The sequence below is a fragment of the Cherax quadricarinatus genome, chromosome 13, assembly GCF_038502225.1.
Source record: "Cherax quadricarinatus isolate ZL_2023a chromosome 13, ASM3850222v1, whole genome shotgun sequence".
Lineage (NCBI taxonomy): Eukaryota > Metazoa > Arthropoda > Malacostraca > Decapoda > Parastacidae > Cherax > Cherax quadricarinatus.
In genome coordinates, this window is record NC_091304.1 from 48533567 (window position 1) to 48548527 (window position 14961).

The window sequence follows — 14961 nt, forward strand, 5'->3', positions numbered from 1 at the left end:
CTGCACTGACACAGAAAACCTCATCAGTCAAGAAATGGGTGTTATGTTTGATGGGAAGAGGACATGTTTTCTGGCAGCCTTGACCAAGAATGTCGTCTCTGCAAAAGCATTTGTTATACCCAAACATCTTCCCCCAACTGAATCTTTTCGTCAGATTCCATTGTCTCAGGGTGTACTTTCAGACCATGAGATGGATGGGGATGGACAGTGATATTGATCCTTTGAACTGGGGTTGGAGACTTGAAGACAGTCAACTTGTACCCCTAAGGTCTGTTATGTATGCTGCATGTGACCCAGATGAAAATGGTACATTGCAGTTGCAAAACTTATTACAAAAGATATGATATGGGCTTCTATGTACTTCTGGGTATGGATCATGCTAACTTACATCCTTTGAAAATGCACACAGCCAGCTTTCAGAGAAACTAGAGAATGTTTCTGAAGACTAAACCGAGACACTGAAAGAGTTAACTTTTTTTTTTTCTTTAACATTGAATTCCATGACCCTTCAAACCATAGGTTAGAAACAAAAATTACTATTCTACATTCGATAATGAAGTTACAGCCATCACCTTGGAACTTAACCACGTTTAGCCCCCTTCCAGTGGTAAGATTTTGGTACTTTCTCTGTTATTCATTACATCTAATAAGGTTAAAAACCATTGACATTTTTATTTAGAATTTTTTGGGGGTTTGATGGTATATTGATCCATCTAGCATGCTTGTGTTACTCTAGTGCATGAACTCCCTTACACTATCAGGCTTGGAATGTTTAGATTAATGGGGTATTTATTATTAAATTTATGTGAATTGCTAAACCCATAGGGGGATCATACAGTGCATGGGGAATTAGGGATAGGAGACAATCAGGTTTAATCCAAGTGGAGGGTAGCTCACATTCCCTGTACCAAGAGCCCTTCACTGGCGCTTTACTTGAAGGGTAGCAATGTATGTGGGTTAATTAACTCATTGTATTTGTGGTTGTTCATGGGGAAGTGGAAAAGAATCCTTCCTCCTTAAGCCATGCGTATCGTAAGAGGCGACTGAAATGCTGAGAGCAATGGGCTAGTAACCCCTTCTGTATAAGTTACTAAATGTAAAAAGAAAAACTTTCGGTGGGAGATACCCGGTACTTAAAAAAAAAAGGCGGTTGTGGCACCCTTTTGATTGTATGCACCAAATACTGGATGTGATCAATGATTTCTCGATGCTTCAAAATATCACCTACAGGCAAGCAGTTGCCAAATGAGAGTTTCCCTTAATTAATCTGATATACAGGTATTAGGAAACCAAATCAAAATAAATGCTTAATTCGTTTTAATAAGTGTTAATGTCACTCGCCAGGTTTTGAGTCTCAGCAGCCTATACCTAATATAATTATAAAGCAGTATATTCAGAGGTGCTAAACCCGTGAGGGTCATTCAGCACTACATAACAGAAAAGTGCATCTTAAGAAAAACAACAGTTGTAAGACATGAGGAGATTGGCATCCTCACCTCTCACACTGAGGGACTGGGATCAATCCCTGGTATAACTGAAATGTTGGGCATGTTTCCTTACACCTGCTGCCCACATTTGCCTAACAGTAAGAAGGTGCTTGGGTGTTAGTAGATTGTTGTGAGATGCACCACAGAGGAGAAGATGAATTAAAGGAGTCCAAAGAAAATAAGACAGATAGTCCCCAGTGATGCATTGACTTTATTGGGTGATCCTGGGTGGCTAGCCTTCCAGGTTAAAAATACGAAAAAAACCTTGTCTTAAGATAGGACAAGATGTCAATAAGGATGATGTAACAAAGAAATCTTTAATAAAAAACCGTAGACACACCAGTATAAAGATGGCACATTCAGAGAAGAGGTCTGACAGAATAAATACAACAAAGCATGAAAATAAGAGACAAAAAATGGATGAAATACTCTTATGAACATTTATCTGTTGTATAAAGATGTTTTGTGATAACCTAGCAAACTTTGCAGAGTACAGTAACCATACCCGAGATGATCATGAGTGGACCTGGCACTGTCAGTCACTGAGAGACAATTGTCTCTCACAGCTCCTAGTGACAAAGTGAGAATGGACAGAAACCCAGGTGTAGTTTTATAAAGAACAGTTGTTTGGCTGTCATCAGGATACAGTGACATTGGCAACAATCTAATATGTGCTGGGCAAACAACAGATAAAAATCTGAAAGGGGTAAGGGCTTGTGGGAGTTTGTATCTAAACTACTGAGTATGCAAGTTCATTACCCAAAATACCAGAATGATGGAAGTCCTAAGCAGAATAACTTATTTACTACAACAGACAAGACAACACACTTTACAATATAAAGAAATGAGAAGAATTTAAAGACTGGATGGCCTGGAAATCACCTTAAGAAATAGAAATAATGAAGATATTTTAGCAACATGAAGGTTGCAGCAAGTGAGGCAACTTTATAGTAAAATACTGGCAGACTCTTGGTAAGCAGTGTTCAGTAACTGCAAATGTGAGTCATCACAATACACAAAATATAGCAGAGCACTTAGAAATTATCAGGAAAGAATGTAATCCAAAGGGTGGAAGGCGGGAATGCTACTCGAAGTGCCTTACCCTTAAGGTTAATACAGTGCTGCTGTGGTGATAAAAAAAAAAAAATGATACAGAAAGGGAATTTGCAAGTTTAAATGTGGAGATAAACATAAAAGGACTATGGTAAGGAAGAACTAGATGATAATTATTGGATTACCAACATCTGAGAAACAGGCAAGTTACAGAATAAGTAAACATTGTGATGAAGGCAGTAGGTATTATAGCAATCCTGTAAAGAACATTAAGCATTTCATGGCAAGGAGCACCAAAAGCATTACCAAACATACATAATCCAGATGATTGATAGGCATCCAGCCTTGAGAGAGAAATTAAGGAGGCATAGTAGTATAACTGATCTCCATTATGCAGCCTAGATAAGATTAAGGTCAAATGAAAGCAGAGGAGTGTCTCTTGGCATTTTAAGTCCAATTTTTTTTTTTTTTATTTTGCTGAGAACTTTGGCATTTAGAAAAATAAAAAGAGTAGATTTAATATGCCATGACAGTGTTGAAAGAGGCTATCTGAAGTTTTCATGACAAAAGGTGGCCTACAGATTTAAGATGGGAATAAAGGATCTATAAAGGAATACTAAGCAGTGCAGAATAACTGGGCATCTTGGACATAACCTGATGCAGTGTGCAAATGCCCATCTGGAAGCACTCAGTGGCTCGCTGTAATTGTCTTCATGAGCCAAACATCTGTACCAGCATAATAGCAAAGTCAACAATTAAGTTGCAATTAAGCCACAGACGACAAAAGTAGTGCAAAAGCTACAACCTTAAAGCACCCCTTCGTTTTCAGGAAAGATGATAAGAGGAATATTATTATTATTATAATAAAAAAGAAACGCTAAGCCACAAGGGCTATACAGCGCTGCGATGAGAGGAATAGTTGTCAATGACTTGTGCTAGAACACCAGAAAAAAAAGTTCTGTAGCCTTATTGGCTACAAGAAAGGGCCTGGGTTAAGATGTGGTAATGCTAGTCAGTATCTTCATCTTCTGAAGATTGAAAAAGGCAGCTATAACCAAGTGATGATTAGAAAATGCAAGTCCAAGTCAGGTAGTGAGTCAATAATAGAATGATCCTTCTAATAAACATAGTGACAGTTATGTCTCTTTGTACTACATACATCTACTACCACACACCTTCAACTTTTGATAAGAGTTCCACACAGAAGATTGTTTAGGAAAGTAGAGGAACACAGAACAGGTGGGTAGACTCCGAGATCCAGGATAAAAGGTGAAATTTATGCAAGTCACCAATGAAAGCTTTAGTAGTAGCCATAATACCAAAATGTGCTTAATATCAAATTAATTTTTACCAATGGTCAAAAACTGACCAGGCTGATTCAGAGGTACTAAATACCAAAAACTGTTTTTATGACAGTATGCTGTTGAAATGTGAGTAAGGTAACATTAAGGGATTAGGGAAATCTGTTAACTGGAAGTGAGAAATACAGTGCCTACACTCTGAAGGAGGGATGGGAATATTGTAATGCCGGCTAGACAGTGATTTAAAGGGTTTCTTTTCGAGTCAGCCTACCTTGGTGGAAGACAGCTGGTGTGTTAAAAAAAAATTCATCAAAGAATTTTTTGATAAATTAGACACATGTGCAACTCTTGGGTATCTTTATTGAGGAAACGTTTCGCCACACAGTGGCTTCATCAGTCCATACAAAGGAGAATCTTGAAGAACAGGAGGAGAATGAGGTAATCAGTCCCTCAACCTTGAGTCGATGTGGTCAGTCCATCAATCTTGAATAGAATACGGCATACGTGCTGAGAAGGAGCTTATAAACCGTTGGCAGGAGAGGTGAAGCAGTCATAGGTCGTGTAACATTTGTTCAATGTTGAAGTAGGTCGTGCCCAAGAATTAGGCAAGCGAAGAATTCCCAAGTATTAAGATCCCAAGAAGTTGCTTAATACTTGGGAATTCTTCGCTTGCCTAATTCTTGGGCACGACCTACTTCAACATTGAACAAATGTTACACGACCTATGACTGCTTCACCTCTCCTGCCAACGGTTTATAAGCTCCTTCTCAGCACGTATGCCGTATTCTATTCAAGATTGATGGACTGACCACATCGACTCAAGGTTGAGGGACTGATTACCTCATTCTCCTCCTGTTCTTCAAGATTCTCCTTTGTATGGACTGATGAAGCCACTGTGTGGCGAAACGTTTCCTCAATAAAGATACCCAAGAGTTGCACATGTGTCTAATTTATCAACATGTCGGTTCTCTGAACCATTCATCTACAAAGAATTTTTTAATGGAATGTATCTTGCATCATATTGTACTCTAATTTACAAAATAAAAAAAAGAAAAATTAGGAAAATTTGCTTTGCAAGTGTTTTTTTGGGAATGCAAACCGTGTGTGGGACTGAGGGGTAAACAGGAAGGGGAGGGGATCATAACTCATTGCTAACAAAGTTGCTTCATAGGCCTAGCTTCCACTCTTTCTTCATCAGGGGAAAAAAGACATAAATAATGCACATGCTCTACTGTACACATCAAATAAGCAAAGTAACTGTAGTGTATTATGAAAATACTAAAAAAAATTGTGCTTACATACTGAATTTTTGGGGTATTTAAAAAAAAATTTAATAAATACTGTATTTACTTTTAAAAATTATCACAAGTAAAAAAATCTATCATTAATAATGGTTTGACCAAAGCCATTTATGAAGCACTTTAAAAATGGAAGTAACTTTTTTGGAAAAAATGAGAAGCATCATGATAATTTAAAATTTCTTGTTGACAGTAATGAAATCATAAGTTTCATAATTTGTAGTTTTCATGATCTCTAAGCTGCTTTTGCAGCCAAGTTCTAAAATTTAATACTGTGCTGAGGATTATAGTTTATTATTCTTGGGAGGGACTTCTACTGCTCCTCAAAAATATGGTGGTTGAAGAAATTGCTCGAGCTGGAGAAGGACGCCTATTTTCTTGCTCAAGTTTCTCAGTACTTCCTGCAGCTGGTGGAGTACTTTCGCGGCTTGAACATTCGTCTGCACCAAAGTAGAGACTATTTAGCTTTAGAGTATAAGATGCACTGGTAGTTGTTGTAGTGTCATCTTTATGTGTATGTATTTCTTCAGCTTTAGTGATGTCTTCTGTTCCACTGGTTTCTTTTTCTGTTGAAGTATATTCTGCCATTTTGGTAATTTCAGCAAAGTCATTCTTCTCGCCTTTTAAAGTTTTAGATACTTCTAGGGATGATGAATTTGCTTCAGGAGTGTTTTCTTTTGTTTGTGAAACTGAAGAACTCTCATCCATTGCACTGATGATGTTTTCATCATCGGACTTTCTTTTTTCTTTCGCTCTTTTTTCTGAGGTAGATTCTCTCTTTTCCTTCTTTGTCTTTGTAAAACTGCGAGACTTTGACTCTTGAGATATTGCCGATGGTTTTACCCTGCCTTGACGTCCTCGCTTCATAGTCGCTAGAATGCTCTTCATTTCTTGTACGGCATCTGCAGGTTTGCCTTTTATCTCAGGATCTGTCTTCTTACTGACAGATCCACTTGCAAAAGGTTTGGTTGACTTCAGCTTCACTCCTCCTTGCTTAATTTGATTGATGAGATCATCCATTCCACCTCTGCTTCCACCATCTGCAATTAATTTAAATTTAAGGACCATAGAATGCTAAATAATGAGTTAAAATAAGGATAATAAATGGATAAATATGGAGGAATTTTTTAAATCCAAGTGGAGCTGATATTACAATTGAAACTAAGCATTAAACCCACATGGGTGTGGAGCTGATGTAAAAAATCTGAACAGGATTAAAAACAATTATGCATGTATAGTTATTAGTCTATAACAGTAATGAAATTAAGGAATGAATCTGTATAATCTTGTTTGGAGTAGGATGGTAGCACAGTGGTTAGTGCTCTGCTCTCACCTGAGAGAACATGAAAGACCCCACTACAATGTGGAATGTACGGTTATGGTTTCCTAACACCTGCTGTCCCTGTTACCTAGCAGTAAATAGATACCTGGGGGCTCTTTGACTAGTGTCAGTCATACCCTAGGTTAGGAACAAAGATTACCTTAATGAAAAAAGAGCCACAATAACTAATTTTATTGGGCTATCCTGAGTTATTAATCCTGTAAAGTTAATCCAAAAAAATTTGTCATCTTCTGAGAGCATCTTCACTTTGCCCAATTTAAAATACTGGCAGATTTTGTTACCTATTATAATGTGGATATAATTTCGAACAGCTTTGAATCAACTGTCTAGATTGTTAATACTTGTTTAAATTACAGAAATGAAAGCTATATATGTTTCTTCTAAGCTTCAACCCTTTACAGTGCTGTATGACCCTTATGGGTTTAGCACTGAGGTTTGATTATTATAATTATTCAACCTTATCTCTGAACTGTAACTAATCAAACAAATGGCTTAATATTCATTCTAGTTTCACTGATTAGAATATTTAACAGGCACTAACGAGACTGTCACATCTGCCTCCCTCTCCAAGTTGTCTATTACAGTACCTCAAAAAAAGAATATGTTCATTTGCTACTGAGGTAAATGTATGTAGTTTGCTATATACTGCAGGGCCTCAACTTTTGACACTAAAGCATACCTGAAATTGTGTGGGAGTCAAGTGTTCAGAACTCGGAATCTATTTTTTGAAAGACACTGTATTATAAATCGACAGTTGTGACAGGATCCACAGGCATAACACCAGACACAAACATCTCTATGACATTCCCCGTGTCCGACTAAACCTTTACAAAAATTCAATGTATTTCAAAGGACCTAAAATCTGGAACACCCTACCTGAAAACTCTAGAACTGCAGACACACTCATCACTTTCAAAACTACAGTTAGAAAACATCTTATCTCCCTGATACACCCCGACAACTAACTACATGATAACCACCTGGTGGTTCACAATTACACTCACTCACCCACTGACTATAAACACAGAAACACTAATCTTAATCTTAAAATAATGAATCCTAACTAGTCATAAGTTTTCCTATGATACTCCAATATAGACACTTTGTATTGTGCCAAAACAAAAGCATTCACATAGCTAAACTCACAAATTATAATGTAGTCACCTAGCCTTAATACCATAATCTGTAAGGATTTAATGTTAAGAATTAATCTAAGTCTGCCCAAAATCCCTAGCCATGCTAGGTGTCCTAGTGGCCCCCACTGTAATTAGTATTTTATAACATGTAAACCACACAATATCCAAATTCTGTAAACCGCACATTGTAACCCTTATAGAGAATAAACTTGATTTGATTATTTTCAGCAGTGATGCGCACATCAGCTGACTGACACCATTTTGTTTTATACAGTCTGTTTACAGTATATGTGCATCTTTTTTTTAGGTGTAATGCTGTTGTGCACTTAATGAGTGTGTTAACGTGGTCTTAGGCTTTTATATGCACTGGCAAGTAAAAAAAAAAAAAAGCAAGCAAGCTGCAATTCACTCTTAAGACGATATTCATCTTACAGTGGTGGTCTGGAACCTAACCCACTGTATACAGTGCAGTACAGATGTGTAGGGGCAAACAGTAGTTGGACTGTCAAAAAGAGGGGTGTGGCATGAAGTGGAGGAGAGGGGGATGGTAAGGGGTAGTGGGATGTCTGAAGGGAAGATGGTAGGGGAAAAGAGGAAGGGGTGTGGACTGTAGTGTGGCAAGGCAATTACCTGGAGAGAGTTCTGGGGGTCAATGCCCCCATGGCCTGGTCTGTGACCAGGCCTCATGAAAGTGGTGAGTATTATGTGATGCTGTGGCAGGAGTTTCCACTCTCCAGCACTTCACTCATTCTTACCTTTGTTTCACTTAGCACTAGGACATTTAGGCTCTTTTCATTCATAATCAGTGTTTTCTTTATATCCATACTACAACCATGCTCATTTAAACAGCTCATGCTGGGCCCAATACAGAGAGTGGAAGGCTCCAGGACTATTTCACTTTTCTCCCATTAATAGCAAGTAGTGCAAATATCAATGCAAAGAACATCCTGTGACTGGTTTCTGGTTTGCTGCTCTAGTGATGAGCAAAATGCCTTGCCCTTATGTGCTTCAGTGTAAATACTTGGTCTACACATATCCTACCTATCAGTAATCCAGCACTAATTTCAGCTAGCATAATTTCAAATTTCATTGTTATACTGACTCAAATTCCATCATTATACAGACTCAGAAATTGTGCAGATGGTTGTAAATCCACAGCAGGAGAAAGCAGTGATGAAAATGAGGAAGATGAAGCAGTCTCTAGTGATAGGTTAATTAAGTGTATTTGAACCTAACCACTCTGTAATCCAGCACATTACATGTCCCAATGATGCCGGATTAATTATGGCCAACCTGTACTAGGGAGCTTTGCATGCTCTGTCAATCCTTTGATACCTTCTTTTATGCACATACTGAACAACCACTCCAACACCTGCTTTTTAACATCTCTACTTTAATTCCATCTATCCCAACTGCTGTATCCCCTTTAATTTTACCTTCTGCAGCCTCCTCCTCGCTCCTATGTCATCCCTCCCTGGTCCATGCATGAAACCACCACTTCCCCTTTGTCACTAACATTCAACAGCTTTTCAAAGTATCCTCATCTCTCCAGTATCTCCACATCCCTGTCTGACAATACCTTCTCTCATTTTTAACTGCTAGATTCATTTGCTCTCCAGGTTTCTTCACCTTATTTCTCTCTCCAAAACAGTATCTTATTCTCACCAGAATTTACTCTTAACCCTTTGAGGGTCGACAGGCCCTCTCCGAGACTTGTTCTCAGGGTCGGCCAAATTTAAAAAAAAAAAAAATTATTTTTTCTTATGAAAAGATAATCTTTTCCCGATCATAATGACACCAAAAGTATGAAATTTGATGGAAAACTTACGGAATTATGCTCTCGCGAAGTTAGCGGTCTCGATGTTTACGCATCGGCGATTTTGCCCAATTTGAGCCCTATTTTCGGCCAATTCCAGTGTACTAGTCGACAAAAATCATAACTATTTCTCTAGAACTCCATTTTTTTGTTGAATGAGTACAAGAAACCACCCATTTACTGATTTCAACTATCCAATACAGTGGTCAGAATTTAGCAATTTTGCCAATTTCCAAATAGGGTCCAAAATAAACAAGAAAGACATTCCTGGCACTAAAATAACATTTCCTCTGTTCGTTAGTCACATCCCCAGGCCCCTCTTATATTTCTTTGGCTTTCCACTTTCAATTTTTATTCTTACAAAAAATAGAAGATTTACTGTTATGCAGACTGCTGCATTAGTGTAGAAATGGTATGAATAATATCAGCGCACTTGTGAAAGAATATTAGAGTCACCAGTTGACGTGTATTGGACACTTGGCATGATTTGTTTACTTTTGAACTTCGGTAAAAATCGAACATTTCTGCTACTTTGAGCTCAATTTCAAGGTACTTTTCATTGTAAAACCAGTCAAAATCATCTCAATTTCTGTAATATGTCTCCCATTCTATAAAATGAGACCAAGAAAACTAGAATACAACAATAAATACCATACGAAAATACAGTGCAAAGTCGCTGTTTTATTCCAAAAACACGGTCGAAGTTTTTTTTTTTCTCATTATGCACTGTGTGCTGCAGGATTTTTTTTATACTGCACACACTGACCACATAGACCCATTCTTTCATATGTAGGCCTACCAGCTTTCTCCCACTAGATTTGAAGGCGCTAGAATTTAGGCGTACTAGTACGTCAAAAACCCTGGGACGTAAGCCGTACTAGTACGGCTGAAACCCTCAAAGGGTTAAAGGCTTGCCCATTCTCTCGTTTTTCTGCAATCCTTCGCCACCCTTTCAGGGTTTTTGACGTACTAGTACGGCTTACGCACCAGGGTTATTGACGTACTAGAACGCCTAAATTCTAGCGCCTTAAAATCTAGCAAGAGAAAGCTGGTAGGCCTACATATGAAAGAATGGGTCTATGTGGTCAGTATGCGCAGTATAAAAAAAAATCCTGCAGCACACAGTGCGTAATGAGAAAAAAAAAAAACTTTGACCGTGTTTTTGGATTAAAACAGCAACTTTGCACTGTATTTTCGTATGGTATTTATGGTTGTAGTCTAGTTTTCCTGGTCTCATTTTATAGAATAGAAGATATATTACAGAAATTGAGATGATTTTGATTGGTTTCACAATGAAAAGTACCTTGAAATTGAGCTCAAAGTAGCAGAAATGTTCGATTTTCACCGAAGTTCAAAAGTAAATAAATCATGCCAACCGTCCAATACACGTCAACTGGTGAGTCTAATATTCTTTCACAAGTGCGCTGATATTATTCATACCATTTCTACACTAATGCAGCAGTCTGCATAACAGTAAATTTTCTATTTTTTGTAAGAATAAAAATTGAAAGTGGAAAGCCAAAGGAATATAAGAGGGGCCTGGGGATTTGACTAACAAACAGAGGAAATGTTATTTTAGTGCCAGGAATGTCTTTCTTGTTTATTCTGGACCCTATTTGGAAACTGGCATCTTCTGAAATTTGTGTGAAACTGGCAAAATTGCCAATTTCTAACCACTTTATTGGATAGTTGAAATTGGTAAATGGGTGTTTTTTTTTTACTCATTCAATAGAAAAAATGGAGTTTTAGCGAAGTAAATATGATTTTTGTCGACTAGTACAGAGAAATTGGCCGAAAATAGGGCTCAAAGTTGGCGAAATCGCCGGTGCATAAACGTCGGTGAGACCGCTAACTTTGTGAGAGCGTAATTCCTTAAGTTTTCCATCAAATTTCATACTTTTGGTGTCATTATGATCGGGAAAAGATTCTCTATCATTTCATAAGAAAAAATCATTTTTTTTTTCCCTGAAAAATTTTCAACCCTGAGAACAAGTTTAGGAGAGGCCCTCTCGACCCTGAAAGGTTTAAACTCCCTCTATCCATTGCAAAAACCTCTCATATGCTAATTTCTTCTCCCTTACCACCCTCTTTACCTTATCATTCTTCTAATTCACACCCACCCTCCTATAACCACAAATGAATATATTTAATAAAAACAGAACTCTGCATATGCTCTGAAAACTCTCACTGATAAAAGTGAGGGTATTAGGTGTCTGAACATGCAGCACATGACAGGGAAAGAGTAACTGTGTGGGGAGGAAGGGGTGTACTAGACCTTCCCTTTTTACCCATCCTCATGGCTGATCAATATTTTGTCATTTGTTTAACAGGAAATGTGAATCATGAATCACTGGCCTTGCCTGTAGGCTGACTGCAAAACAGAGCAGAAAGAACCAGTGATGTGCCATATTTTCCCATAAATTTATGCCATCCTAAATAAACATGACTTCATCGAAAATGCTGCTATTTTTCAACTGTCTTGTCTTGAAAAGTATTAAAAGAGCACTTCTTAATTAACAGTCTACTGTAAACATTATTACTGTTTAATATAGTGTAGGGAAGAAAGGTAACTCAAAGGAAAGAAGACAGAGGGATATCAAATACCCTTCCCCTAATCTCCTCCTTGGCTTATACCTGGAGAGGGTTTCGGGGAGTCAACACCCCTGTGGCTCGGTCTGAGACCAGGCCTCACGTTGGATCAGGGTCTGATCAACCAGGCTGTTACTGCTGGCCACACACAAATTGATGTATGAACCACAGCCCAGCTGGTCAGGTACTGACTTTAGGTGCCTGTCCAGTGCCTTGAAGACAGCCAGGGGTCTATTGTTAATCCCCCTTATGTATGCTGGGAGGCAGTTGAACAGTCTTGGGCCCCTGACACTTAGTGTTGTCTCTGTGTATTCATGGAACCCCTGCTTTTCATTGGGAAATGTTGCATCTCCTGCTGAGTGTTTTGCTTTCATAGGGAGTGATTTTCATGTGCAAGTTTGGTACTAATCCCTCTAGGATTTTCCAAGTGTATATTATCATGTATCTCTCTCGCCTGCATTTCTGGGAATACAAATCGAGGGACTTCAACCGTTCCCAGTAATTTTAGTGCCTTATCATACTTAAGTTTGCCATGAAAGTTCTTTGGACACTCTCCAGGTCAGCAATTTTGCCTGTCTTGAAGGGGGTAGTTAGAGTACAGCAGTATTCTAGCCTAGAGAGAACAAGCAATTTGAAGAGAATCATCATGGGCTTGGCATCCCTAGTTTTGAAGGTTCTCATTATCCATCCTATCATTTTCCTAGCAGATGTGGTAGATACATTATCACTCCCTGGTCCTTCACATTACTTTTTTGCTCTATTGTATGGTTAGTTTATTGTATACCCTGATAGTTTTAATTTCCTCAAGTTTTCCATATCTGAGTACAGTGGACCCCCGCATAACGATTACCTCCGAATGTGACCAATTATGTAAGTGTATTTATGTAAGTGCGTTTGTACGTGTATGTTTGGGGGTCTGAAATGGACTAATCTACTTCACAATATTTCTTATGGGAACAAATTCGGTCGGTACTGGCACCTGAACATACTTCTGGAGTGAAAAAATATCGTTAACCGGGGGTCCACTGTATATAGTTGAAATTTCTCTTCATTGAACTTCATATTGTTTTGAGTGGCCCATTTGAAGATTTGGTTGATGTCCGGTTGGAGTCTTGCAGTGTCTTCGATAGAGGTCAGTCATAGAAATTCAGGTGTCATCCACAAAGGAAGACATGGAGCTATGGCTTACATCTCTGTCAGATATGAGGATGAGGAATAGAATGGGAGTGAGTACTGTGCCTTGTGGAATAGAGCTTTTCTCTGCAGCTGTCTCAAACTTTATTCTGTTTACTATTACTCTTTGTTGTATTTGTCAGGAAGTTATAGATCCATCTACCAATTTTTCCTGTTATTCATTTATCACACATTTTGTGTGCTATTATACTACGGTCACACTTGTCGAAAGCTTTTGCAAAGTCTGTGTATACATCTTTATTTTATTTATCCTCTACAGCATCTAGGACCTTGTCATAGTGGTCCAGTAGCTGGGACAGGCAGGAGCAACCTCCTCTAAACCCGTGTTGTGTAGCCGATGGGTATCTAGGTGGTTCGCAGTCATGCTTCTTAGAACCCTTTCAAAGGTAAGACACATATGCAACAGTTAGGTATCTTTATTATGAAACGTTTCGCCTACGCAGTAGGCTTCTTCAGTCAAGTACAGAAAAGTTGATAGAAGCAGAAGATACTTGAAGACGATGTAATCAGTCCATCACCCTTAAAGTTTTGAGGTGGTCAGTCCCTCAGTCTGGAGAAGAGCATTGTTCCATAGTATGAAACAATATGGAGAAGAAGTGACAGGATGGAGCTTTTTATAGCGCCAAGAGGTGAGACGTAGGCCACTAGGAGAGGTAAGAACTCAGATGTTGAGAGGTCAGGTCCCTCTCAAATCCAGCCCCTCTCACTAGTGGAAGTTGTCGAAGTTGATTGCAGGTCTGTACCAAGATACCCTTGTGTTGCAGTGTCTGACAGATTGAACATTAAAATGGTATAAAATACCGACAGGTTGTTAGGTAAGACACATATGCAACAGTTAGGTATCTTTATTATGAAACGTTTCGCCTACACAGTAGGCTTCTTCAGTCAAGTACAGAAAAGTTGATAGAAGCAGAAGATACTTGAAGACGATGTAATCAGTCCATCACCCTTAAAGTTTTGAGGTGGTCAGTCCCTCAGTCTGGAGAAGAGCATTGTTCCATAGTATGAAACCTCTTGGCACTATAAAAAGCTCCATCCTGTCACTTCTTCTCCATATTGTTTCATACTATGGAACAATGCTCTTCTCCAGACTGAGGGACTGACCACCTCAAAACTTTAAGGGTGATGGACTGATTACATCGTCTTCAAGTATCTTCTGCTTCTATCAACTTTTCTGTACTTGACTGAAGAAGCCTACTGTGTAGGCGAAACGTTTCATAATAAAGATACCTAACTGTTGCATATGTGTCTTACCTAACAACCTGTCGGTATTTTATACCATTTTAATGTTCAACCCTTTCAAAGATTATGATATGGGATGTTAGTGCTATCAGTCTGTAGTTCTTTGCAACTGCTTTACTTCCACCTTTGTAGAGTGGGGCTATGTCTGTTGTTTTTAGTGAGTGTGATGACCCTTGTGTCCATGCTCCCTCTCCATAGAATGCTGAAGGCATATGACAGGGGCTTCTTGCAGCTCTTGATGAACTGGAGTTCCAAGAGTCAGGGCCTGGGGCAAAGTGCATGGGCATGTCATTTATTGCCTTTTCGAAGTCTTGTGGTGTTAGGATAATATCTGAGATTTTTGAGATGACCAAATTTTGGGTCTCGTTCATAAAGAATTCATTTGGATTGTCGACCCTTAGTCTGGGACTTTAGTATCTCGCTCATTTCTTGGCTGTCGTCTGTGTATGTCCCATCTTGCCTAAGCAGGGGCCTAATACTGGATGTTTTTTTCCTTAGATTTG

General features: G+C 38.6%; 1 protein-coding gene and 1 long non-coding RNA gene across 4 annotated transcripts in view; one reads left to right on the forward strand and one right to left on the reverse strand.

Annotated features, from left to right (window-relative positions):
* LOC138852646 (uncharacterized) overlaps positions 1 to 14961 on the forward strand; it is a 405614-nt gene that overhangs the window by 389256 nt on the left and 1397 nt on the right. The window contains exon 3 of the long non-coding RNA XR_011391969.1: positions 13476 to 13602. This is a non-coding gene — a long non-coding RNA (uncharacterized lncRNA). The remainder of the gene's footprint in view (positions 1 to 13475; positions 13603 to 14961) is intronic.
* The window catches only part of LOC128688468 (shootin-1-like), a 187753-nt gene continuing 178099 nt past the window's right edge, over positions 5308 to 14961 (reverse strand). For all 3 annotated transcript variants that reach the window (XM_070084700.1, XM_070084699.1, XM_070084701.1), the window contains one exon: positions 5308 to 6179. In XM_070084700.1, coding sequence (XP_069940801.1) covers positions 5434 to 6179 — 746 coding nt within the window. In that variant the 3' untranslated portion in view covers positions 5308 to 5433. The remainder of the gene's footprint in view (positions 6180 to 14961) is intronic.